The sequence below is a fragment of the Cheilinus undulatus genome, linkage group 10, assembly GCF_018320785.1.
Source record: "Cheilinus undulatus linkage group 10, ASM1832078v1, whole genome shotgun sequence".
Classification (NCBI taxonomy): domain Eukaryota; kingdom Metazoa; phylum Chordata; class Actinopteri; order Labriformes; family Labridae; genus Cheilinus; species Cheilinus undulatus.
Genome location: NC_054874.1, coordinates 21,035,763 through 21,062,949, shown reverse-complemented (window position 1 = coordinate 21,062,949; position 27,187 = coordinate 21,035,763). Strand labels below are relative to the sequence as shown.

General features: G+C 41.0%; 2 protein-coding genes across 2 annotated transcripts; both read left to right on the top strand.

The window, feature by feature from the left end:
• Nucleotides 1-441: 441 nt before the first annotated feature.
• zgc:66447 (SLAIN motif-containing protein-like) lies at nucleotides 442-19,347 on the top strand. Its single transcript, XM_041797673.1, has 9 exons — nucleotides 442-730; nucleotides 2,709-3,373; nucleotides 6,483-6,619; nucleotides 9,979-10,101; nucleotides 14,828-14,968; nucleotides 16,420-16,749; nucleotides 16,885-17,028; nucleotides 17,929-18,217; nucleotides 18,348-19,347. Exons 2-9 carry the CDS (start codon nucleotides 2,718-2,720, stop codon nucleotides 18,400-18,402), a joined length of 1,875 nt encoding a protein of 624 aa, XP_041653607.1. The 5' UTR covers nucleotides 442-730; nucleotides 2,709-2,717; the 3' UTR covers nucleotides 18,403-19,347.
• Nucleotides 19,348-19,819: 472 nt separating this feature from the next.
• Nucleotides 19,820-26,910, top strand: znf711 (zinc finger protein 711). Its single transcript, XM_041797664.1, has 8 exons — nucleotides 19,820-19,952; nucleotides 20,960-21,040; nucleotides 21,152-21,249; nucleotides 21,677-22,540; nucleotides 22,645-22,791; nucleotides 23,145-23,324; nucleotides 23,578-23,712; nucleotides 23,858-26,910. Exons 3-8 carry the CDS (start codon nucleotides 21,171-21,173, stop codon nucleotides 25,036-25,038), a joined length of 2,586 nt encoding a protein of 861 aa, XP_041653598.1. The 5' UTR covers nucleotides 19,820-19,952; nucleotides 20,960-21,040; nucleotides 21,152-21,170; the 3' UTR covers nucleotides 25,039-26,910.
• The last annotated feature ends 277 nt before the right edge of the window (nucleotides 26,911-27,187 follow it).

Here is a 27,187-nt window from a genome sequence, read left to right as displayed (position 1 = left end):
CATTTTATTTCACTCCGTGCTCCCACAGGCTAAAATCCAAATGTTGGTCGTTTTCTTGGTATCTCCACCAAAATATCGTAAACTCGAGATATGCTTGTTTTCCCATATGAATTTTGTTATTTTGAGGCTCCCCATAAAAGCAAAATGCACAAATTCACAACCTTTTTTCTGGAAGAATATTGCCCCTGTCGGTTCTTTCTTTTACTAAATAAACAATGGAATAATCTCTGTCATCTTTCTAAATGGATGAAAGATTAGTTCGATTTCTCTAACAATATTACTGTAGGTGGCATAGTTTTGCCAGCAGCGACACCCAACGGCCGCAACATAGATTACAAAAGATGTTTTTGCAGTACCACATCTTCCATGTAGGAGGCGCCAAATAACAGAGAAAAATCAGTCAACAGGGAAAACCCGTAGGGGGAGGGGCGAGCGCTGCTGCAAGTCTGTTCATCGGGCTAACTAAAGTCTATCAACAAGCTAGTTAGCAGCGATGAACGCTATCGGCTGCTGCTCCAGCAACAAGAGTATGGACTAGCTAAATGAGACTTATTGCGGTGCTTCGACAATCACTGTCAAGCTAAGGACCAGTCATTTCAGGTGGTTGTAATTAGCAGCTCCATTCATGCAGTCGCTGATGCCCGGAGGAGTTTGAGCTCTCTCTTTCGGTGGCGGGCAACCTCAGTCATCATCTCGCTGGGACAACTGGGACAACACGGCTCACTTACCGGTACGACTGTTTTGCTGTTAGCATGCTAGCTGGGCTAATGTTAACTACAGTAGTATATATATATACTACTGTATACAGTAATAAAGCCGCTTCAGGTTTACGGCTTGGTGTTAAATACGAGTGTACTCAGCATTCTCTTATCGCTAGCTTCCTGAAACAGTAGCATTAACTGCAGTGGAGGAGTTAGCAGCGTTACTATTGGAGAAAAAGTGGTCAGCTTTATGTCAATAGAAGTGGTTGTTAGCTGAAATGGATGTTGTAACGCATCAGTAGCGCGTTGCTTCTTAAGCTGCAGCTCGTGACCGTTAACAAAAACATTGCACGTGCTTGAGGTAGACTCATTTCACAGTAAACATGTCCCTGGTGCAGGCATAATACCTGAAGTTGATAGAGCTCATTCATTTATGGAGTGAGGATGCACGACATTAGATTCATGCCGACGTCCAATATGAAATTTCCAAACTCATTTAGCCGAAGTCTCTCCTGCTGTAAAACCGCTCTTCTACCCTTACTGTGACAGCCTATTTATTTAAGAAATTAACATGGGTTACATGTACGTTATGTGTAAGATGTATATTTTAACAGTAAACCCAAGCTTCATCTGCTTTCTTGAGACCTAAAAACGGCACTGTAACAACATACCGGCAGACAGGTAGCTCTACAGCATGTAAAATATGGATACACGATATTGGATATTTGAAAATAAAGGTTAGCAAATACCAATATCTTTACCGATATTTAAGTGTAGTGTGAGCCTAAAACTTAAGTCATTTAAAAGGAAAGATTTGAGCTGATGTAGGTCTTTTGACCCAGGCCAAAAAAACTGCTAATTTTTTTGTTCATAAGGCAGATCTTTACAGCCAAAATATCAGTTGTAAATACAGGCTGAAATTTTCATATCTACTGATACTGATAATTCACTTACTAAGCTAATATCCGTCAATACCTATATCATACCCATAATATCATGCATGCCTAATATATAACACAAAATATGCCACTTATACTTTCTTTCTTACTTATAGCTTATACTTTCAAATTGAAATAAATTCTCCTAACTAAATGTTTCCACCCTGAGATCCAACTTTCACCCTCTGGGGTCAAGGGTTTAATTTTTTTTTTTTTTTTTTTTACTACTTTTGATTTTACCTTTATAACATGCCTTAAAAACTGTTTACCTTGCCTTTTTTGCAATCATTTTTTAGCACAACCTTATGGGATTTTACAGATTTTTTTTTTATTTTGACATTCTGTATTTAACACATTGGAACATGTTTAATGAATCACTTTTATGTCTTAGAATTCAAATCTAAATTGTAAACTTCAAAAACGTTTGTTTTTGTCTGCTAATGTGTACAAATTTAGCAAACAAAGTTTTGTGCAACACTGCATGGCTTGAATTATTTATCATTAGTCTAGTTTTACTGTGCCTATCAACACAATTTTAAAACTGGTGAAGTTGAAACAGAGACTGTGAGGCTGCGCCTTGCTGCTACGCCATCTTGAATCTGATTAAAACATGATTTGGACTTTCCGGTGTGTCTGTAGGCGACAGAGAATTTAAGTTTAAGGAATAAGGGTAAACAAGAAAACACCAGCATAGGCAGGACTGTTGTTCACTTTAACCCGACAAGCTTAATGCTTCACCTTAAAATATTATGCAATGTCAGCTGTAGATATCAGAAGTGATCATGTCTGCTTGTGCTAGTAGTTATGTTTTTGAGGTATTATCTATGATATGTCTAAAAACATTTCGCATTCCTGGTATTCAACATAACAACAGTCTGTATGCCACCCTTGAAAACTTTGGCGTAGCGTGCAGATGGCCTAGCGGTCTACGGCGCTACCTTAGACCGCTTTTCAACTCTATCCACCTCCTCAATTGAATAAAGGCACGAAACACCCAAAAATAAATCTACAAAAAAAAAAAAAAAAACTTTGGCTTGTAAAAATGCTGATGCTTTCTTCCTTTCAACAGAGTAGGAGCATGGTGGTCCCGGACAGTGCCAGCGTGGTCCCCCAGCCTGACTGCAGCAGTCCCACCAGCCTCCTAGAGAGCTCCAGTCCCCAGTGTGAGGATGAAGAAGAGGGTGGTCAAGACCTGGAAGGGATGGAATTGGAGGAGGTCCGAAAGCTTCAGGAGCTAGTTCGCAGGTTGGAGGTCCAGAATGAGACTCTACGCAATAGGGGGAATAAGACCATCCACAGAGGTGGTGCCAGTGGCAACAGCAACCTCACAGCTGCCGTTAATATCAATGAGACACAGACCTGCGGAGAGGTGACCAACTCCCACCTCAGACTGGAGCACAGTGGCAGTACAGACTTTGAGCTGTCTCCTCCACAGGACAGCAGCAGCGGAGAAGACATGTCCCCTCTGCCTCTGGCTAACAGGCTGGAAGAAGAGGAGGAGGAGGAAGAAGAGGATGAACAGGGTCCTTGTGGAGGTTTTCTCACCTTGACCTGCAGCAACGGAGGAGGACAGTCCCATGGGCAGAGCCAGACGCCAGAGAGCCCCTCTCAGGGAAGTTATGAGTCAGAGACACTTGCAGAGAGCGACTCAGGGGTCGACCAAACTGCACTGGACGAGGTGGATGTCCTAGATTTGGAGGATGAGTGTGCAGAAGCAGAGGACGAGGACAGTTGGTACGTTTCATTATCAGTGCTTGTCCCTGCACTCTCTCTGTTTCCAACATACATTTCTGTCATTAATAGCCAAACCTTTTTTTTTTTTTTTTTTTTTTTTTGCCTCAACACTCCTGCTGGTATAAGAGAGATCCCCAGTCCTCTGCATCACAGAAAAAGTGCATATGAATGAGCTTCAGGGGAAGTTTGTCCTTCCACAAATTCAACATTTAAAGATGGCATTTTACATGTCCTTGCATATAGAAAGAGGAGACCCTTTAGCTACATGAGTCACATTTGTTTTTTTTTTAAGTTTAACCTCTGATTTGAAAGTGTGTTACTCCCCCACAGGGCAGTGACTATGTGCTCTTCTGTAGCTTTAGATTACTTTGATGTAAAGTTGTACTTTTTTCTTGGGCAAGATACAAACTGTATCACTTTTTAAGTAAAATCCTTGTTTGGCTGTGGCAAACAGTTTAATGTTAACTCTTACTATCAAGGATTATATCAGTTTAACATGAAGCAAAAGAAGGTGGCGTGACACGGAGGCGGGAAAAGAAAGGGCAAAGCTGCCAAAGTGAATAATTTCAGAAGCAGTATGACATGCAAGAGGCTGTTGGTTGTCTCCTGATCATGACTCTGAGCTCGCTTCCTTTGGTAAATATCAGGCATGAATGACCTGCTTCTTGTTTGTCAAGTTATGATGAGCACCAAGATCATATGCTCCAACTAGACTGAACATGAATTAAAAAGGCTACAGGCACAAGAAAAATAGGATCAACAAAGTTGTTTTTGCATTCGTCCTCTTGAAGCCAGGTTAGATTAAAACTTATTTCTGAAACAATCTGTTCTTTGATCAGTTCCCAATACAGCCTTCAGAGTGAAAATTTCAAAAATGAACAGAAATGCAAGGCTAATAACTGATAACGTGTGGAGTTTTTACATCAGATCAGTCTAGACATGTTTGTTTACGTTGTCGCCTGAAACAGGTACCATATTGTGTTCCTCATGGCTGCTTTAGAGGCTCAGTCAAGGAGCTTAACAAGCAGACCATTCATGACTTATTTTCAGTTTGCCATTATTAGCCATACCATATGTGCTTTGTAAGGTTATCATAGCCAAAACATCCAGTAATCCTAACGGCGACATAATCTGATCTGCTTTGGGCTGGATGCTGCCGCATGGCTAAACTGCTTTGGGTGGGATTGCACAGCATGTGATTGGAGGCCCCCCTGTGTGCGAGCTGCATGCAGTGAACACAAGTAAAAAGAGCCACTGTGGGATTTTATGTTGTAGAGTTACAGTACACGTAAATGTTATTTAATTAAGCAAGGGAGGTAGTGTCCAAACTTTTTAATCAAACTCAGTTTGCACTGTGAAGGCCCACTTTGTTCTTACATTGAGCCTGCTTCCCCATGGATCTTTATTTACCCATTGAAACATGGCTTAATGCACTTCTAAGCTTAGCAAAAAGCCAATTAGATCCCAAACACAGAGCTGGACTTCAAACCTCCTAATTTGGGCTTTGCATTCTGCCACAGTAAGAGTAAGAAAAGGAGAAAAACTAGATTGTTCATCCGGTTTTATTTCTTCTGTTATATTTTAGTCATCCAGTTCCCCCCAGCATGCTCCTCATGACTTAGAGTGAACCCAGACATGACACTGTTTGGTTTAAAACTGAAAGTAGAACACTCTATACCAAAATATGTTTGATTTGAAAGAAGTACTACAATATATGAATACAGATACTGTTGATGTGGGAAATAAAGTAATATTTAGAATTGTAAGAGCTAGAAACAGCCGGTTAGAGAAGGGGTAGTATGCTTTTTCGAATATTTTAAATGCACAAATACTCACATCCCACCAGGAAAGTTGCACCATTTTTTCATGTTCAGTGTAAATATTGTTGAGAGACAACTTTTTAGAAACACCAAGCTGCTTTGCCACGCAGATTAATAGTTGTTTTGATGAGTTTATTGGTTTGGTTTGGTATTAATGGAAGCACAATTACAGTTCTGTGACTTGCGTGAATGGCAACAACCCAGTGAAACCCTGTGACCGAAACTCACGTGTGAATGGGTCTGCCACAAGCAGAACCCGCGTCACTGTTCCACATCAAACACAGGGTCTGTGTATGAAAGGAGCAACTCCACACACACACACATTGAAAAAGCTTTGCTCCGTGGTCGGATGTGTGACCTGAATTTTGCTCCCTGTATTGTAGCCCATTCCAGTGGGAAATGGGTCCCTTTGTGTTTGCCCAATGGGAGGATGATTTGTAGTTGATTGGTCCAGAACCGGTCGGTCTGGGCCTTTTGTACATCGCACTGAAAGGATCAGCCCATGTGATCACCTCAAGCTTATAGGGAGCTTATGGAGTTGGCTTTGGAAACACAAAGTCAAGTTTAGATTTTAGGTGTTGACATTGTGGCTGCATGAAAATGAACCACAGCTGGATCCTTATAGATTTGATTGTAGTTTTTTCTGGTTATATGTGTTAATGTACAGGCATTACAAATTATGATACTAAATGTTAATCATTGCATTTGAAAAACAGTCTTTCACAAATATAATGCATTTCTTTATATGTTCTTAAATAAGAGATAACAAGGCAGTTGTACAAGAGGGTTTTTCTTAGCTGTCATGTCAGGGAAGCAGACGGGGGCTGTGATGCGGATGTTAAGAGGTGCGTCAGTATTGACTCACTCACTGTTTGATCTGATATCATCATTTAAGTGTTTAAACAGCTTGTTTGATGCTTTTCTGCCTCAGCTGGCCATGTAAGTGCTCATGCATTAATGCTGCCCATGCTCATTCATGCCTATGATGTACAGCATGAAAAACATTCAGACTGTGCATGGCATGCTCAGAACTACTGGACACATACCATTCAGGCCAGTAGTCTGCTAATCTCCAGCCTGTATTTATTCCAGTCTTTTGCTCTGCAGCTACTGACACTTTTGACCAGAGTGTTTAACAAAAAGTAGATTAGGCTTACTCTTTGAGCCCTGAGCTGCCGTCACCCCACCACAGTTTCCCTGAAACATGCATTACTCTCCCAATCCTTTTTACTGCTTGTGTTGGCTCTTATTTCGCACAGTAATTATTATTTTTCTTCCCCCTCTTACAGGTTGTACGTGTCTCCGAAAAAACAGGTAGCAGATCAAGGCCCAGAATCGCCATTGAAGTGGTGTCGGCAGGCTCTCGACCACCGCAGCCCAGAGACGGAGATGGCTTGTCGGACCTTGATCAGCCGTTTGGACCAATGTATGCAACAAATCTACAAAAACTTTCACTGATACACTGACATACCACAGACACAATATGTCAAGAGTATTTTACTTTTCCATTTTGCTAAAAATGTTTCATATCATCCCAAATGCTTTATAAACGGCAGCTTTTCATACGAAGAGAAAACTTTTCTGTTTACTTCTGACTTTTTATGTGATGATCCTTGAGCTGCCACTGGGACGGTCTTACCTCTTGTTGTGAATGTGCCACTGTGCTCTTTTTTTTACTGCTCACATCTGCTGTGTATGTGCACAGATACAGGGTGATGTGTACATGTTGTGTACATCTCTGTGTGGACAGAAGTTAGTGTTTGATCCAACAGACCCCATATATAATTCATGCCGCCCACCTCTTACTCTCTGCACACTGCAGAATCTGAACAACAAAGCTATTCGCACTAGGACTGAAAGGCTACATGGAGTCACAGCTTGGGTTGGATTACCTTCCCCTTGGGGTTAGTGCTCCTTTTTAAACAGCTGCAGCGGGTCATGAAACTGCTTTGTGAATTAGAGCATATTTTTGGCAATCTGTCGAAACTGGTTGGGTTAGATACAAAAGTTGGATTACAGTGGGGGACTGTTGGAGGGGGGTGGGGGTCTCAACAAACTGGACATGACCTTAAAAGGGCAACGCCGAAATGGCTGACATGGTGGGAGATTCTGATGCAATGATGAAGATTTTGCCTTCATTTCAGTTCAATTTGTACCCTGACATATTTGTATTATCAGCAAGAGAGAACAGAAATGACACCATCATGCATTGGTTGTAACTGTCATCGCCACCTCTGCTTGCACATGGAGATTTTTCCTCAGTATGTCCTGCTTCATTTGCACATCAGCTCACGCTGACCTCACATGGAAAACTGACTCTTTTTTGCATATTTGCCACACTTAAATCTTTTTAAATCCTTCATCCTCAGTGGGTGGGTAGGGCCCCAAAAGCGGGTCGCGAATCAGTGGGTTGTAGATGCATGCCTGGGAAAAAAAAGTACTGTATGGGACAGAAAGTCTACAATGTGCTTTTATTTTGAAGGAAATACCGCCATCTCTTTGTTCTGCCACATCTTTTGTTCCATCTCAAATCCAAACTGCCTAATTTTTAATTAAAAAATGTGGAGCGCAGTCTGTTGTTAGGGAGTTGGTGGTGGGTCCTGAAGCTAAACCAGTTGAGAACCACTGTTTTAGACCATCTAACAAATCTCAACATTAGACCAAGATAAACTGAGTAAAAAAATGCTGTTTTCAAATGATGATCTCATTTATTAAGGGAAAAAGTATCCACGCCTATTTGTCCCTTTGAGAAAAAGTCATTGCCTCCCCTTGTTAAATCAATTCAGTTCAATTTCTGAAGCAAGAAATCACTTTAATAGAACCTGCCAGACAAAGTGAAGTAGGCTAAAAGATATCAAAAGCACCACATCATACCCTAATCTAAAGAAATTCAAGAACAGATTAGAAACAAAGTCATTCACATCCATAAATCTTTAAAGGGTTACAAAGCCATTCCTAAGGTATTGGGACTCCAATGAACCACGTTGAGAGCCATTATCCACAAATGGAGAAAACTTGGAACAGCGGTAAACCCTCCCAGGTGTGGCCAGTCTACCGAAATCACACCAAGAGTGCATGGACAGTTCATCCAGGAGGTGACAGAAGAACTCAGAACAACATCTAAAGACCTGCAGGCCTCACTGGCCTCAGTTATGGTCAATGTTCATGATTCAGCAATAAGAAAGAGACTGGGCAAAGATGACATCCATGGGAGAGTTCCAAGGCCAAAACAGCTGACTAAAAAGAACACAGAGGCTCATCTCACATTTGCCCAAATTGTCTTGATGATCCCCAAGACTTTTGGGAAAATTTTTTGTGTACTGATGAGACAAAAGTTGAACTTTTTGGAAGGTGTGCGTCCCTTTTCACCAGGTGTAAAACTGATGCAGCATTTCATAAAAAGAACATGGTGGTGGCAGTGTGATGGTCTGCTTTGCTGCTTCAGAACCTGGATGACTTGCCGTAATTGATGGAACCATGGATTCTGCTCTCTACCAGAAAATCCTAAAGGAGAATGTCTGGCCATCAGTTTGTGACCTCAAGCATGCGCAAACTTGGACAATGATCCCAAAAACACTAGCAAGTCCACCTCTGAGTGGCTTAAAAAGTGGTTTTAGAGTGGCCTAGTCAAAGTCTGGACTTAAATCCAATTGAGATGTTGTGACATGACCATAAAACAATTCTGCAAATGACAGTGGGACAAAATTCCTCCACAGTGATGTGAAAGCCCCATTGCAATTTATCAAAAACGCTTACATTGTTGCCTCCAAGGGTGGCACAACAAGTTGCGGGGTATAGGGGCTATTAAGTTTTCACATAGGACCAGGTAGGGTTGGGCTTTTTTCCTCCGATATATGAAGTCGTCATTTAAAAACTGCATTTTCTATTTAATCAGGTCATCTTTGTCTACTTTTACATTTGGATAATTATCTGAAATATTTAAATGTGACAAATATACAAAAAGTTGAGTAATCAGGAAGAGGGCAAATACTTTTCACAGTGCTGCAAATGTGCAGCAAAGCTACTGTATCAAGTCCATGTGTTTACATTTACTCAAAAATTATTTGCAGACAACATCCTGTTAATGCAAAGTAATCACACACACTTCTTCATGCTGCAGTCTGGTGTGTTTAACTCTCCTGTTTACACCACACACACACACACCCACACACACACACACCGAACTACCAATGCTCATGAAGCCTGCACATCACAGCCTACTGCTTTAAAGAAAAGAAATGTAGTGGCATTTTTCTTTCTTGAAGTGCTTTCTGTTGCTGGGGTACATTTGAATATGTTATCTACTTTTTTGTCTCTACCTGTTGAGGCCTGCACCATCAGTCAGGAGTTGAGCGATGCTGTGGCGTTACATTGTGTTTTTCTGCAACATCCTGAAATCGAATTCCTCTTTTGTTTTGCCTGATTTTGTCATGCGCTGATGTGAGAGCTCAGTAGTTACAGTGATGAGACCAGTCATTTATTAATCACCACACCCTTGTGTCTGTATTCACCGTCATTCTGCTCTTTTGCACCCTGCACCACCACGCCTACATGAACCAAAGGAGCAGCTGTGTTTGCAGAAGCCCAAAAAGCCGATCCTTCCAAAACAAACCGCTCTGCACCTGTTGTGTCCATTGTGAGATAAAAAAGGGGCCATTAATGTCACTGTCATTGATCCCAGACATGCACAGCTCTTTTGCATGTCACTTTCTTCATGTCATCCCTTTAAAGTGTGTATGCTCCTTTCTGAAAACAGCCTCTCTCTCCTCTTCCTGTCTCCTGCAGCATCTCGATGGAGGAACATGTACAGTAGCCCGTCAGCAGAGGCAGGCTCGGCAGGCTCAGGCCTGATCTCTCCTGGGTACCACAAATCAACTAACAAATCCCTACTAACCTGTGGCAGCTCAGGTATGGCATGACATTAACACACCATGCTCCTCTTTTCTCTGCTCAACATTACGGTGGGGCTGACATCACCTATTGTAAGGATGTAGCACAGCTGATATGTGTTTGTGCACTAATGCATCAACAATGTATCCTCTTTTGGATATGAATGTTAATTTGTCAAAACTGTTTTGGCAGTGATGCATGTTTTACCAAGGCTAATGTTTGCTGCATATACTGTGCTTTAATGTAAACAACTGTTCAAAAAATAATCTTTACTGTCTGCCCTCTAAAGGGGTTTCTAACCCTACCAGGCAGCTCTAGTTTACCTATTATTTATTACTGGTCTAAAATCAACCAAAACATTAAACTTCTTTTAAAAAGGCATCCCATTAGAGCAAAAATAAAACAACATTCTTACATTTTTGTAGAAAAATGTGGATAAGAATGCTTTGTCCAGAAAGTGTTAAAGCAAAGTGTATTTGACAGCTAAGTACATGGTGATAGATGCTGTTTTTTCATCCTTTAATTTCAGATGTAAAACATTTTACTAGATTATGTAAGCAAATCACACACACCTTTCTTTTAAGCTTACCTTGGATCATTGAAGGGCTGGGAAATGCAGAGTTTGCAAGATAATTGGTACTTTTCCAAACAAGATACAGGGTAAGAAAACAATGTTTAATTTGATAAAGTTTATAATGTTGGGTGAAAATAACAATATAGGTTTGCTCAGACTTCATCTGGCCATTGGGGAGTGTATTATGAATAAATTACAAAAAAAAATGTATGCACCAGACCTTATGCTCAGTAATTTAGATACCTTGATATTTCTTTACAGGAAAAAAAAAAACACTATATAAAGTGTACTACCACTCACCTATACACCTGTAATGCTTGTGATGCTTAAGCTAATGGGAATCCAAATAAACAAACAAACATCAAAATATGATTTTTGGTTCATGGCACACAGCCTCTAGATCAGTAGTTCTCAACTGGTGCCACAGGTTTCTTCAATGATAAATCATGACCCAAACGGCCAAAAACATTTTGATTTAATGGATGGCTGTCAAGATGAATCGAGTAAATTGCATTTAATTAAGGTCCACAAAAAAAGCACTAACTTTTTTCAATTGTGATTAATCTCATGCTTTATTGTCCCACAACACACTTTGGTTTATCCTTGTCAGTGTCTCCCTGCAGCTACAGTGATATGAAATAAATCCAGTTCTTCTCCTTAATGTCTTATTTCACTTTAAAATACTGACAGACAACTCAGTGGACAAGTCAAAAGTCATCGGAACGTTTTTTGTGTTCTCTTATTTCATTTTTAATCCATAACAAGTTCCTTTTTTCTGTGGTAAAGTTCATGTTATAGTCTTCGATCTACCTCTTAAAGCAGGTCTGTATCCAAACAGAAAGTAATTTATCTGTAGTTTAAGGTAGAAAAATCTAACCTGACACACCAGATGGATTTGTTTCATACATCCATCTGGAAAACCTTCCATAGACGGTGCTTGGGAAAGGGCAGAGCCTTTGAAAAAAAACTTGGAGGGTGATTGGATGGACTCTCTGTCTTTCACATCTTTATAGGCCAATCAGAGCAGCAAAACACAACGTCCTAGGTGTGCGCCGCTACTGAGGAGTAAACTCCTTAGAGAACTGCATAATGCGAACCAAGGCAACCGTAGACATGCCGGCACACGACTTTTGTCGTTTTTGAAAACAACTCACTGCTGTTCTTTGTTCTTCTTGTTACAAAGAAATGTCATCAAGTTCTGATAAAACTGTGGTGCTTTAGCAGCATCCACGCTAATCTCTTACTCCATAACTGCACCAGCTCTTGTTGCTGCTTGTTTACGTCACAACTCCGCCGCGCCCGAAAGTACTGCCCCTTACTCCTGATTGGTCCTGTCACTTTCTTTCAGGACCCAATCTGTTCAGATGGGAGCTTTGCAAGATGGATTTGTCAGTGAGAAACACAGAAACGGGCGAATCTGTCTGCTTTTCAAGGTTAAGAAAAATCCAAAATAACACAAAACAGTCTAAAAGACAAAATAGTGTAATTCTGAAATGTGATTTAAAAGGAGTACGATTAATCATGAGTAACAGAAATTCTGAGATTAATCCCGATTAAAATTTTTAATTTCTTGACAGCCCTAATAAAATGTAAGACTGAAAAAAGAGACAGGACATAACTTACATGTTTTACATCTCATTTCCACATTATTGCATTTTGTTGTTTTTGGTCAATTTTGAGAAATTACTTCATCATCATGGGAAAAGCAGCGTTGTTGTTACAAGGAAATTAGATAAATGAGCTGAAATGTGGAGAAAACAGTTAAATTGACCATTTATCATGGGGAAAGAGTAAAATAAAATATGCAGGTGCATATCCACTAAGGACTGCAGTACGTCATAGACTTTTTGCCACAATTTTTTCCAGTCACACATTTGTGACGCACTTAAACCAGGTCCATGGCCCACTTTTGGGTCCCACCAGTTGAGAACCACTGCTGTAGATCATTACAACAATCATCACTTAGATTAATCAATGAAATAAACATGAAATCTCAGTCTTGTCAACTTTTTTTTAGAGTCACTCTTCTTTGACAAATGGTCAGGAGAAAAGTACAGTATATGTTGTTCTCACTTCAGGGCAGTAGAACCAGGTGTTTTGATGTCGTTTGACAATTATAACCTATGTGGAATGTATAATGCTGTTGATTTTCCCTGTGGTGGTTTGTACCCCTTTTTTTCCTCTCATTGTTGCACTTCACTGTAAGGTTGTCCAATTTTTCAATACTTTAGGTTTTCTAAATACTTGAAACCTAGATCATAAATTGGATTTTTAACTAAATGCTTCTACAAGCTGTACATAGAAAGCACTGTTTAAGTTGCACAAGTATTTGTCAAAGTATTTGCTTTTAATTTTGACAACTAAAGCGGCAATATGGAAAATGAACATTTATATGGAAAGCAAACATACTCCCCACAATTACTTCCAAGCTGACCTTCATTGGTTGTTTGATTCAGACTTCAGAAGTTTAAAAGAATCATTTTAAAGCAGGGTGCTCATAGACAGATCTGATGTTTATTTAAATGAGAATTTCTGTTCAATATTGGTATTGACATGCAACAGTCAAAATGTTTTACTTTATCCATTTTTTACTGAAATAATATTACAGACTTTAACTTTAAAAATAAGAAACCACCCAATTTCAGTTTAATATTTTTCTGTTTTTGTTGGCAATGTACTGAAAGAAGAAATCAATAATTGATTTTAACTAGTATCATATCTAAGTTCTAAATTCTGGGATTGCGACAACCCTACATCCCTTTTCAGAGACCACAATGCTAATTTTGTCATGCAAACCCTCTAAATAACCATTCTTTGCATGAACTTGCTTGTGGGGGATGACTCTGTCTAATCTTTGACTTTTACATAACCAGATGCCCCTGGAGAATTTTGTCATTTCTCATTTGTATCAGTCTTAAAATTGGGTTTGTGTTAGACAGACATGCCTGTGAGGTAAGCTTTGCATACAGCTTTCCTGGTCAACATCAGCAGACGTCTCGCTTTTTCAAGATTTGTGTTGCTGGGCAAGGCTGGAGTGGAGTCTGGTGAAGGGTTGTGTCATTTAAATACTCCAAATGTGACTGTAAAACTGATTTCCCCCCTTAAATTTTCAAACACTGATGCAGTCATTTCGGTCATTTGAATGACATTCAAATTCATTGGATGAATATTAAAATGTTGTGTAAATTTATACTTACACAGGTAGCATCCATTTTTGGAAGCTGTCTTAGTCCATGTCATCTTCTGAGCGGAGTTTAAAAGATCCTTCCACTGTTTCACTACAAAGGTGATAGCATAAATTGATTGAAATAACTCTATGGTATAAAAGCAGCCCTTTAATCAGGACAGTGCTGTCTCTAAGGCTGAAGAAGAATCCGGCTGACATATATTTTCTTTAGACACTCATTGTTTGTAAGTTGGTTGTGATCCTGTCATGTGATTACTCTATGGCTGTGCAGTGTCAGGTTTACTGTCACACCATTTTATGCACAATGGAGGAAAGACAGACATGCACAAGCTATAGTTTTTTGAAAATGAAACTGGAACTGCATCTCTAATGTACAGTGGTGTCCCAGATATTTATGATAAAATGTTCTTCTCCTCTGCTGTAACAGCACAGCAAATCAAAACTCATCTCCATGTATCTCACTAATGTGCCACATATACATTTTTCTTCACTATAAACAAGTTGCAACAATTCTGCAATTCAATAATGTTAATAAATAGCTGGTGCATGCATGATAAAACAGACACGGTGAGATGAAACAAGGTCAAACAGTGAGAAGAAGTCCAAGTATAATTTGAAACAAAGCTACCATATAAGACCATTTCTTATGTGAAAGTCAGGGATTAAGTGGCAGTGCATTGATCTGCAGGTAAAATGTGGCCCAAACTGTGGGGGGTGGTACAAATTGATCAGCATTGGTTTGTTTCACCACTAATACTGTGATTAAGTGTTTGAAAGGCACTGCACAAGTATTTCCTTCAATCTGGAAAACCTTACAGACAATACATGTCTGTAATCCAGCCATTACTTTTAAACCGTCTTTGTCTGAGAATTTCAAATCATTTAACACAAGAGGAAGTGACTCAGAAAGTGTAGGAAATGTAGTTGCACTTGTATACAGTGTGTGTGCATGCTATAACATGTATTTCACACTGTGTTTACAGGTGTCACAAGTATGCAGTCAGCGCTGAGCTCTCAATCATCTATAGACAGTGAGCTCAGCACATCAGATGACTCCATCTCTATGGGATACAAGCTGCAGGACCTCACTGATGTCCAGATCATGGCTCGTTTACAGGAAGAAAGTGAGTGAGGGTGGTGTTTTAGACCACTGGAGTCTAGTGGCTGTGACATTTAATAAGGAAACATATGTAAAAAAAATTGAATATCATGTAAAAGTTATTTTTTTCCTAAGATTTACTTTTACAAAAAAAAGTTTAACTTCCATAAATTCTAGATTAATCTTATACAAATTGAATATTTCAAAGCTTTTTTGTTTTAATGTTGATGGTTACGGCTTACAGCTCACAAAAATCAGAAATCGACTGTCTCAAAATATTAGATTATTAAAAAACATCAGTCCAAAAGAAAGGTTTATGATGCAGACATGTCGACCTTCTGGAAATTCATGTTCATTTATGCACTCAGTACTTGGTCTGACTACTTTTGCACAAATTACTGCATCTATGCACCATAGCATGGAGCCAATCAGCCTGTGGCACTGCTGGGGTGTTATGAAGCCCAGCTCTGCTCTGATAGCAGCCTTCAGCTTGTCTGTATTATTAAGTCTGGTGTCTATCATCCTTCTCTTGACATTTCCCCAAATATTCTCTATGGGGTACTGGTCAGACCAGTTGGATGGCCAATCAAGCACAGTCATACCACAGTCAGCAAACCAGTTTCTGGTAGTTTAGGTTTCACTATGCCAAGTCCTGCTGGAAAAAGCAATCAGTATCTCCATATAGCTTCTCAGTAGATGGAAGCATGAAGTCCTCTAAAATCTCCTGGTAGACGGTTGACAGCATTGACTTTGGACTTGATAAAGCACAGTTGACCAACACCAGCAGATGACATACAGTGGGTACGGAAAGTATTCAGACCCCCTTAAAATTTTCATTCTTTGTTAATTTGCAGCCGTTTGCTAAAATCATTTTAGTTGGGTTTTTTTTCCCTCATTAATGTACACACAGTTTGACACAAAGAACATTAACACTTGTAGCCCCTGAGTTCTGTAATCTGCTTTGTTTGACAATCCTCTGAAGGCTGAGCTTATGCCTCTTGCTTGTGCACCTTTTCTTACCACACTCTTCTCGTCCAGTAAACTTTCCATGAACATGCTTTTATACTGCCTCTGAGAACAGCAACCCCTTTCAGCAGTGACCTTTTGTGGCTTACCCTCCATGTGAAGGGTGTCAGTGATTGCCCTGAGGACATTTGTCAAGTCAGCAGTCTTCTCCATGATTGTGGTTGTGTGTACAAAACCAGAATGAGAGAATAAAGGCTCAGGAAACCTTTGCAAATTGGACTTCTCTAAAATATTTTGAGATTATGGATTTTTGATTTTCATGAGCTGTAAGCCGTAAACATTAAGAGTAAAACGAACAGAAGTCTTTGAATGTTTCACTTTGTATAAGATGAATCTTGGTTTTATGGAATTTAAACTTTATCAAGTAAATCTAGAGGCAACATTAACCTGTACATGTTTCTATTTCACAGCAGTTTCTGTATGTATTCATTTTTACATTTTTGTTGTCAGGTTTAAGGCAAGATTATGCTTCCAGTTCAGCATCTGCATCCCGTCGCAGCTCCACAGCCTCCCTGCAGTCCCTACGTCGGGGCGGCACATACAGCGATCAGGAGTTTGACAGCTACAGCCTGGAGGATGAGGAGGATGAGTTCTGCTCCATGCCTCCACGGCGACACCGCTTCACCCCCTCGCCCTTGGGCTCACCCCGGTGCCTGTCTCCCTCCACCTCCAACCACGGTCAGGACTACAATAGCAGACTCTCTGCACCACGCACAAGAACCCCCAGAAGATCTCTTCAGGGGCCCAGTGCAGAGCTGCTGAAATTTGCCAAGAGTGAAGGTAGGTTAATTAATAATCTAGCATTCGCAGCCTTTGTCAAGATCACAGTGATCACCCCAAGAGCCGTCTTGAATCAGAGCTTGATAAACACACATATGATGTTGTGGCTAAATCCGTTTGTATGTGTGGTTCCAGAAGAGTTGAGGCATAGCATGCCTAATCTGGCCCCCCGCACCAGCCTACGTTCCCTGGAGGCAGTCAGAAACAGCCGCAGCATGGAGGCTAACCTCCAGAGCTCTGGCAACCGCATGTCCCGCCTTCCACACTCCCCCTCCACAGGTAACCCCTACCCACTTCACCTGATTTGCACCATTCCTCTAATATAATAATACATGCATTTGTTCTGCATACCGCCACCACCTCCTAACCTCTGCATGACCACTGTGATCATTTGTGGGCAGAACACTCTTGCTTTGAATTCCTGATTCAGCTTAAATCCTTCATGTGCATGGGAGATGCACGATGCAGGAGCCTAGTGGTAGTCGCTTACTATATCATTCTTCACAGATTACACTACTGCCCTCAAGAAAACAGAAAACATGTCAGCTGGGAATAATAAAAAAAGAATATTTGTAATGCTTGTTGGTAATTGAGTATAGTTTAAATATAAATCAGATAGGAATGGTAAAATGTACAGGTGAAAATCTAAAATTGGGTATTGTCAGTGAACAATTGCAACATACAGCCTACCAATAGATATCACACACTTTCCATTTTATCTCACACCAAACAGATGAGATTGAAACCGATAGAATGATAACATTCTTAAGAATAATAAACAATGAATCTGTTTCTTAGGCAATTGTCAATACTCTAAATACTTATGCATAAACAAAAAAATCCCTATGCTCTAAATGGAGGGCAAAATAAGGAACACAAGGTGTCATATTAAAAAAAAAAAACATCCCCCACACTCTTCCCCTTCACTCATCTTCTCTGACATCCTCCAGCTTTTGTACAGGTAACTCTTTTCTTACTTACCTGTTACAAGATGATTCCACTCCTTTGCTCCAAATGTATCCATGACAATCCAGCACTGCCTCTCACAGGTTTGCCTTCAACTCCCACGAGCCAGATGTGGAGTTTACAGATATTAACAGGTTTTTTGTTTGTTTGTTTGTTTTTAACAAGTATGTAGTTGGGATTCTCTTTTACCTCTGTGCCTTTGTTCCACTTGAGGTATGGCTTGTAGTCGGCTGCGTAGCAATGGCCAGTCCCCTCTCTCCCTGCGGACTCCGGTTAAAGCTGTTACTCCCATGGCAGCTGGTCGTCAGGCTTCCAGAGGTCTGCCGGTTGTCCAAGCACCACCAGCAGGAGGGGGCCGCAGGGTCCAGTCCCCTGGGTCTGCCAATGGTGGAGCCTACATACCCGGGAGAGCTTCCACTGGGGCAGTGAGGCCTGGAGTGGGTCGAGGACAGGCTGGACCGTCGGCATCCACCAGGAGTAAACTTTCACAGCCAACCAGGAGGTGAGCACGTAGATGCAAATGGTGAAATGATGTAAAAGTTAATAATTACACTAGTTTTAGACCATTCAAAACATCAGTATTGGATGCCTGGATTTCTGTAAATGCAGACTTATTTCTGTTTTATTGACAGGTCTTTGGGCATGGCCAAAATCTCAGATGAATCCTGGAAAGATGGCTGTTACTGAGTCTGGTTGGTGATGAAAGATGTTAACTGCTGCAGCCCTCACCTGACCTCACCTCATAGTACAGAGTGCATCACAGATGTGTCGTACAACCTTTTCAGTCCCCCTATTTCAAACTGGAACACTGGGCAGCACTGGAAATGTAGTCAAGACTTGTCTCTTTCCCTCGCATGATATAATGTCAACCCACACAGAGAAGATGTGTAGGCAGACAAGATGACACACGTGCACACTCCACTTGTGATATGGACCAACTCAGAGCTTCCAGAAAATTTGTTTGTGTCAATTTTACTTATTTTTCTATGGTGATTGTGAGAACTGCTGGAATATTAAGGGTTTTATTGTTCTGTTGATGTAAATGATATGAAGACAATTGAAATGAAGATACTGTTGGTTTGTTCTTTTCCATGTGTGAATTCCAACTAGATGAAGAAGCTGAGTGTTGCATGCTTGGATTTATTTGCTTAACCAATCCATCATTACATTACTGCAATGTGACAACCCCCCCATGTGTCTCAATTGATCAGTGTGAATTTATGACTGCTGGATGGTTCATAGTGAAATTTAACTTCAGATTTGTGTTGTATTTGTGTTCTCTATTTGATTACACAGCAAAGCAACCTCCTGTAAACCACACTGCCCTTATAAATAATACAAAAATAAAATAAAAACTATGAGTTGTGCCAAGGTGCATTTCAGCTGCAACACTTTGTAATTGTAAAATTAATCTTGATTCATGAAAGCTGTTGTTATGGTACTGTATTTTCCAGGTATTTCTACTGCATATCTAGCGGTGGTTTCAAGTGTTTGCTTTTGGATACCACTGTTAAAAAAAGGTTTATGCACGAAGGCCACCTGCCTTAGACAGCTATGCACCCTGATGCAGAGTGCCTCTGAAATAAGGAGCTGTGGAGAAAATTAATAATAAAGTCTACCCTGGAACAATAACTGCAGTGTGCCTTTTTTCTTTTTTTCAGTCCATGTATGCATTAGATGTGTTTCTTTTAATGAACGACTAATTAGTCACACTGCAGTGTATCTGCCGCACAAGCTGTGACAGCGGCGAAACCGTCATCGACACCCGGATATTTCCTGCGTGCAGAGCAAGCGCCTCTCCAAAGCGCGCTTGACGCAACCAGCCCCTATGTGACAAAATGGCCTACAGGCCTCATCTGCGCATACTAAGTCTGAGACCGCAGTCTGCAATAACATATTTTTTTATTGATTGATGTGGTATATTTTGAATAAATTGTCTCGGAGCCTGGCATAAATATGTTCCCATTAGGAGAAAGTGTGTGTAATGTAACTCTGCTCTCTTATGCATGACGCAAATAGTAAGGGATCAGCGGTAAACGAGGCCACGCATTGTCTGCCCCCCGCCCTCCCTCTGCTTGTCAGGAAGCAAGCTGATTGGCCGAGGCCTAGCAAAGGGTGCCCGGGGATCCAAAACTGCAGGCCGCACTTAGCTTACCGTCAAAAATAAACCAAAACAATAACAGACAAAACTGAGAAGGGGGAGATACACCGATAGAGTCAGAAGACTTCGTTATCAGGTAAAATTATTTTGAATCGGTCAGTACGGTATGTGGAATAAGACGTAAGGGCCCAGTCGGCCGTAGCGGGCCTCTTTAAGCCTTTTCGAAAAACAACATGGAAGATAATGCGGCACAAGCGGCATCACTTAGCTTAGCAAGCTAGCTAGCCAAGTGGACTGCGGTAACCGCATATATCTAGCAAAAAATGCTAATTTATAATCTCAACATGTACACTGGTTTGTTGTGAAGGGGAAATTATCCCTTTATTGTATTACACTATATGTAGTGGATACGTAAACAGTGCAATAATATCAGTTGTCGCCTCCTTTGAGTTAGCATCTTTGCTAAAACAAAATGGCGCTCGAAGGAACAGTCCTAGCTCGCTTGCTAGTTAGCTCCGGTGGGTGGAGGGCGGTAGCCGCCCAAGTATGCATTGCATAACGTCTGCGGTACTTCCATTGGTGGCCATGTATTTGAACATGTGTAGTTTTGTATAAAAAGCCCAGAGTACATGGTACACATTAAAACAGTAATAACGGCAGCAGATACCTTATTTTATCTCTTAACTAATACATATCCGTTGAGATCGGGGGCGTATAACGCCACAGCATATCACTGTAGACATGCATTCGGCTGAGTCTGAAACGTCATGTGACGATATGTTTCCTGCCACAAAAACAAACGCGACTGTTTCTCAAAGATGCCATAGTTACTGGCATAGAGCTGGTCCTCATGTACACTGGGCGGGTCAGACCTTTGTTTCAGCTGGGCTACAGCCATCAAGCTCGACCAGCTTCAGGTGAAATGCTTTATGTCGTTTGGTTGAAGGTGGCTGTAGTACTCTTCTTCAGGCAATGGATGGAGCCAGTGGTCAAGTAAATAAATGCAGTCCTCCCTTATTATAAACCCCGAACTCGTACTTGTTGCGTTGAAACATCTTTAAAACTCTTGAACTACCCGAGGAAGCTTATGACCTGTTTTCTATTCCCTTTGTAAGTGTAATTGTTTTTATCTTTTATTGTTAGGGGTATCAATAACCTTGATGGGAGGAAGCACATCAAATATCCCATTGGTTTTATTTTGAGGGTTTGTCATCAAATGTGAAGGTACGTATAAAAAACAGACTACTAATTAAATGTCAATTTTTGCGTGTTTTTACTCTAACTGTGCAAAGTGAAAAAATAAAAGACAACAGCTAACACAGCATGCGATTTCAGTCATTTTTTGAGGAAAGACATGGATCAAGGAGGAGGGGTGTTGGAGCTTCACACTCAGGAGCTGAAGATGCCCCATGCTATGATCATGCAAGACTTTGGTATGTGGTCCAGTAAGATGTTCTAACAATCACTGTGCTGTCAACAGAATTAAACACTAGCAAGCAACATGTAATCCAAGGCAAAGTTTCCCACATTTAAAGCATGAAGCTTTATAGTATGTGATCAAACAGTTGCAACACATGCAAACAGTACAAAGTAGTATTACAATAGAACACTTCAATCACTCAAAAAACAATGGTTAATGCCGTCTTGGCTGTCAAGTTGAACACTAGATGCTGTTTGATTCAGCTGCTATACAATACAGCAAGACAACAGTGATAACCCCTCAAAACATAACGACATAATGGCATGGTTTTTGTTGCCAAAATAACACATTTTACTTAAATTGAGGCTTTATCATTTTTTGGTGTTAGTTTTAGACCTTTACTTACTGTAAGTATCCATCTTTGTGTTCTCTGTTTACAGTCGCTGGCATGGGGGGTCTTGCCCATATCGACGGGGAGCACATTGTGGTGTCTGTGCCTGAGGGCATGCTTCTTTCTGATGTGATGACAGATGAGGGGATCCTTCTGGAGCACGGCCTTGAGGTGGAAGGCCTAGAGACTCAGGTGGTTCACGGCTTGGAAACAGAGGTGGTGGAAGGACTAGAAACGGAAGTGGTGGAAAGCTTACATGCAGATGTAGAGGGCTTGGAAGCAGAAGTGGTTGAGGGACTACAGACACAGGTGGTCGAGCTAGAGGCTCAGGTCGTCGAGGGTCTGGAAGGCGAGGTGGAAGTGGAGGGTCTAGAAGCCCAGGTCGTGGAAGGTCTGGAAACTGAGGTAGACGTAGAAAGCCTGGAGGCTCACGTTGTTGGAGGGCTTGAGGAGGAGGTTGAGGTGGAGGGTTTGGAAGCTGAGGTTGTGGAGGGTCTGGAAGTAGATGTTGAAAATCTGCAGTCTCAAGGAGTAGAAGCCCACGAGATGACCACTGAAGATATGGTGTCCTCTGAACACAGTGTGATCATGCCCGACAATATTCTTGGCACAGAGGTCGCGATAGAGGAAGCTCTGGACCCCCATCATCACCACCACGTCCTCACTTCGGACCTCATTCAGGACTCAAACCACCATCATGATGACATGCCAGACCAGGTCTTTGTAGCAGAACTGCTTTCTGAGCACCAAGGCAACACTCTGGACCATCAGCTTGTGTCAGAGGGTTTGATGGTGACAGAGGCCCACGCCGAGACCATAATCCATGAACAGCTGCCAACAGAGGCTGTTCCCCTGCAAACAGATGAGGACGATGATGCAAGAAGCAGCTCAGAGGATTACCTCATGATCTCCTGTAAGACATCATAGCATATGAATTTATAGCCTACTGCTCCTATGCAATGCTGTGTTTTGTTATGAATAATTATTTGATAACCGAGACTAACTGTGTTACCGCAGTGGATGAGGTGGGAGAGAAGCTGGACATCGGAGACACTCCTCTTGAGATCAGCACTGAGGTAATGGAAGACAAGGAATGCAAAGAGGAGGATGGCTCTGAGGTCATTAAAGTCTACATTTTCAAAGCTGAAGCAGATGATGATCTAGGTGAGTGATGCAAAAAATAATTGCTTCAGTTGTAAAAGAACATAAACTAGAAAAGCACTCGGAGAGCGTAGACCTCCGCCATTAGCCCTATCTCCCAATAGTAAAGAATCCTTTTAAAAATTCCTGGATCCAGACGCTGATCAGGATCACTCCCAAAATCTGATCAGTTCTTCCTTATGCCATTTCTGGCATTTCCTGAGAATTTCATGAAAATATGTCCATGACTTTTTGAGTAATGTTGCTAACAAACTAACTAACAAACCCTGTCGATCACATAACCTCCTTGGCGGAGGTAAAGATGATATGTCATCAGATCATATATTTCATTCAGTGAAACTGTTTTTCATCCTCAGGTGGAACTGAGGTGATAACTGAGGATGATTACCAAAACGGCCATCCTGACCTGGAAGCTGCGTCGTCAGGCAGACTCGGAGTTGGTCGTGACAAGATGGTGTACATGGCTGTCAAGAACCATCCAAAAGAAGAAGAGGATGATGAGGATGACAGTGATGAGGATGACGATGATGACATCAGTATGCTTCTTTGTGAATTAAAGTTTTGTACATTTTGGCAGATAACTTGTTGACTTGAGATCAGAGAGAGAGGGCTGCAGTGCATTATGTTAAGATTTAGAATTCACTTTCCTATGTCTTGTAACGTTGGTATAGAAGATGTTTCTTATTTGAAGGTTAGATACAGACACTATTGTTAAAAAATATTTTTATTTGTGTGAAAATTTTCAAAGACTCTGTTTTGTTGATGAAGAAATCTTGCTTGCATTTGCAGGTAACACAATCGATCAGGTAAAGAATGGAGCATCAACACCATTTTTACAAATCCGGGAAGGGCTTGGTGCGAACCGTGCAATCAAACCAAAACCTAAGAAAAAGAAGAAAGGAGACACACGGCAGTGTCAGACTGGTATAAACAGTTTTCACTTTTGTCATGTTTGGTCATTTTTGTGTCAAATCAAGAGATTTGTTTCTTTGGACATCAATTATATAACATCTGGTCTGTTTAATGTGTATTTATAATGAATGTGTTTTCTATTAACCATTTCTTTCAGCTGTCATCATTGGACCAGATGGAATGCCTTTGACCGTCTACCCCTGTCACATATGTGGAAAGAAGTTCCGCTCACGGGGCTTCCTTAAATGCCACATGAAGAACCACCCGGACCACCTGCTTAAAAAGAAGTACCAGTGTACAGACTGTGACTTCACCACCAACAAGAAGGTCAGTTTCCACAATCACTTGGAGAGTCACAAGCTGCTAAGCCACAACAGTGAGCGCTCTCCTGAGTACACAGAGTACACGCGGCGCTACCACGAGTCCAGCCCCCTGGGCTCTGACAAGCTCATCGTCAAAGACCGGGAACCCAAACTGCATCACTGCAAGTACTGCGATTATGAGACGGCTGAACAGGGTCTTCTCAACCGTCACCTGCTGGCTGTGCACAGTAAGAACTTTGCTCATGTGTGCGTTGAGTGTGCCAAAGGCTTCCGCCATCCATCAGAGCTGAAGAAACACATGCGGACCCACACAGGTGAGAAACCCTACCACTGCCCGCACTGTGAGTTCCGCTGTGCAGATCAGTCCAATCTTAAGACTCACATAAAGAGCAAGCATGGCGCAGATTTGCCTTTCAAGTGCAGCCACTGTCCTCAGGCTTATGCAGACGCACGGGAACTCCAGCGTCATATAGAGATGGTGCAAGGCCACAAGACCCACCAGTGCCCACACTGTGAGCACAAGAGCACCAACTCCAGTGACCTGAAACGACACATTATCTCTGTACACACCAAGGACTTTCCCCATCAGTGTGACGTGTGTGAGAAAGGTTTTCACAGGCCTTCAGAGTTGAAGAAACACGCTGAGACACACAAGGGCAACAAGGTGCATCAGTGCCGGCATTGTAACTTCAATGCCCCCGACACCTTCACTTTGAGTCGCCACATCTTGTCCTTGCATACAAAGGACCTCCCTTTTAAGTGCAAGCGCTGTCGGCGAGGCTTTAGACAACCTGCTGAGCTGAAGAAGCACATGAAGACACACAGTGGTAGAAAGGTTTATCAGTGCCAGTATTGTGAGTATAACAGTACGGACGCTTCAGGCTTCAAACGCCATGTCATCTCCATTCACACCAAGGACTATCCCCACCGCTGCGACTACTGCACCAAGGGCTTTAGGAGGCCTTCGGAGAAGAGCCAGCACATAGCCAGGCATCACAAAGACATGTTGATGTAATTTCATCACGCACATAAATACACTCCTCTCTCCCAAATCAATCTGTGTCACACACCCACAGGGGATTTTAGTGAATTAACAAAGAAATGGCGGATTTAAGCTGTTGATGAAAACACATTAAAAATGCCATACTCTGTGTTGTAAAAGGCATGAACCTTCTCCCTTCAGGGGTAATGCAACAACACATTTTAGACGGGAAGGAAATCTTAAAAAAGATTGTGTGTACACTGAGTGGGACATCTGTAAATTGTGTTTTGTTTTGTTGCAGAAAATCACATATGAACATATATTCAGGGTCTCAAATGTCTATATTTTTATACCCACTTAGCTGAAATGCTGCAAGATGATGACTGTGTCCTGTAAAACAGTAAGCATTGCTTTGTGAGCTTCATGCCAGTTCTTCAGATTATGCGGAATGAGTACAGGAGAAGTTTGCCTCCAAAGTACCAACTAGTCTTCATTATCAACCAGCTTTTACCCTGACATTTGTGTTCAATGCCATCTGGTCTTTGAGGGGCAGTTATGACTTCATTAGCTGTTTGAGTGATGATGACACATTATGCACCTTAAAAATATCTAAATAAATTTAGCATTTGGACTTCCATCATTTTGGATTTTCCTCCCAAACTTGAACACTTGGATTATCATTATATTAATCATGTATAACAGGTTATATCCTCCTAAATATGTCTTAAAGTTTCATCAGCAGGAGGATCAATGAAGTGGTTGGTATATTAGAAAATATCCATTTAGTGTACATGAGTACACAGAGATCTGGCTCGATAGTGAACAGGTGTATTATATGAACTCGACAGATGGTTGGCTTCTCGTTTGATAACCCCTGAAGTTGTGATACCTGACTGACTGCTGGTGTAAGTTGCTTGTGTGTGATGTTATCTATGACACAGATGTGATCACTCAGCTAACCATTTGATTGCAATCATGCCATACATCTGTCAGTCTTTATCCCTTAAGCACTGATGAACACAGCTAATGAGAAAATAAGTGATTTTTAACTCTCAAACATACTGTATCAATACCATTCTCCCAGAGATTGTGTGTTTGAGTCAGTAGAAAGCACTTTATTAACCTTTTTTTTGTATTTTAATTAAATGTGTGACACACCCACACAAGTATATATATTAAAAAAACCCTAGATGATAAACATTTACAAAGCTCTGTGAGGTGGTAAAGGTGAACATTGTTTTGAGTGTTATCGCTAGCAAATGGGGGCGTTCCATCACTGCATCAGAACGGAATTGTGATTGAAAGTGGTGGGTGAAACCATTTATTGTTTTGTTCTATGGATAAGTGATTGGGTTTTGTGTTTTGTTTGTGCTCACTAACAAGTTTCCCAGACCCTCGTCCTGCAGTCCCCGAATAACCCGACCCATTTTCCCCTTCAAGTCAGTGGTCATCATATTGGCATTAGTCTTTAAAGTATGCACATATGCTGTCTCCATTAAATTAATTGTGGTATATATATTAAAAATCCCTGCATTTCGTGTACCTTAGTCTATATTTTCTCTCAGTCTGATTGTGGATAAACTACTGGTGGGAAAGAACCAAAATAAACAATTATCTTTTTACGCTTTTTGTCCATTCTGTCCTAGAAAATGGAATCAGATTTTCATAAGACATTTCAAAGAGCTGGTCAGAAACTTCTTCCCTGTGTAGACTGGTATTTGCACTTTTATATACAGAATTGTGTAGCATTAAGTGTTTTATTTATTAGCATTTTAATACCAGTCCTTTTAAATCGTACAGAGAAATGTAGAATGTTTATAAAATATAATTTCCTTGTTAAACCACTACTGTATTCCAGTGTAACTGCTCAAACTGTTTAATATAAATGTTTACAGCTACCTAAGATGTCAAAATGACCATACCTACACACCAGGTCTACCTGCCTACCAATATGCAGATAATCCAAAATGAAAGAATAGTTTTTACCAGCTAAATATACGAATTGTATTTTCTGTCACATCCATACTTGTTCAAAAATATTTCATTTTGTTCCCTCAGATTAGATAACAGCTTGAAAACACATATTTGATCATTTATAGAGCAAAAAGAAAAATGCAAGTTGAATGTAAATTAAAGATTAATTTGCTCTTTTTTGCTTTTGCTTCAGCCACAGCAGCCAACC

What these genes read in the sequence shown, in the direction of transcription:
- zgc:66447 (XM_041797673.1), top strand. Translation starts at nt 2,718, where the DNA reads ATGGTGGTCCCGGACAGTGCCAGCGTGGTCCCCCAGCCTGACTGCAGC. An exon ending in GGCTCGTTTACAGGAAGAAA is followed by an intron (nt 14,969 to 16,419) that starts GTGAGTGAGGGT and finishes TTTTGTTGTCAG; the next exon opens with GTTTAAGGCAAGATTATGCT. An exon ending in CTTTCACAGCCAACCAGGAG is followed by an intron (nt 18,218 to 18,347) that starts GTGAGCACGTAG and finishes TTTTATTGACAG; the next exon opens with GTCTTTGGGCATGGCCAAAA.
- znf711 (XM_041797664.1), top strand. Translation starts at nt 21,171, where the DNA reads ATGGATCAAGGAGGAGGGGTGTTGGAGCTTCACACTCAGGAGCTGAAG. An exon ending in TGAAGCAGATGATGATCTAG is followed by an intron (nt 22,792 to 23,144) that starts GTGAGTGATGCA and finishes TTTCATCCTCAG; the next exon opens with GTGGAACTGAGGTGATAACT. An exon ending in CACACGGCAGTGTCAGACTG is followed by an intron (nt 23,713 to 23,857) that starts GTATAAACAGTT and finishes CATTTCTTTCAG; the next exon opens with CTGTCATCATTGGACCAGAT.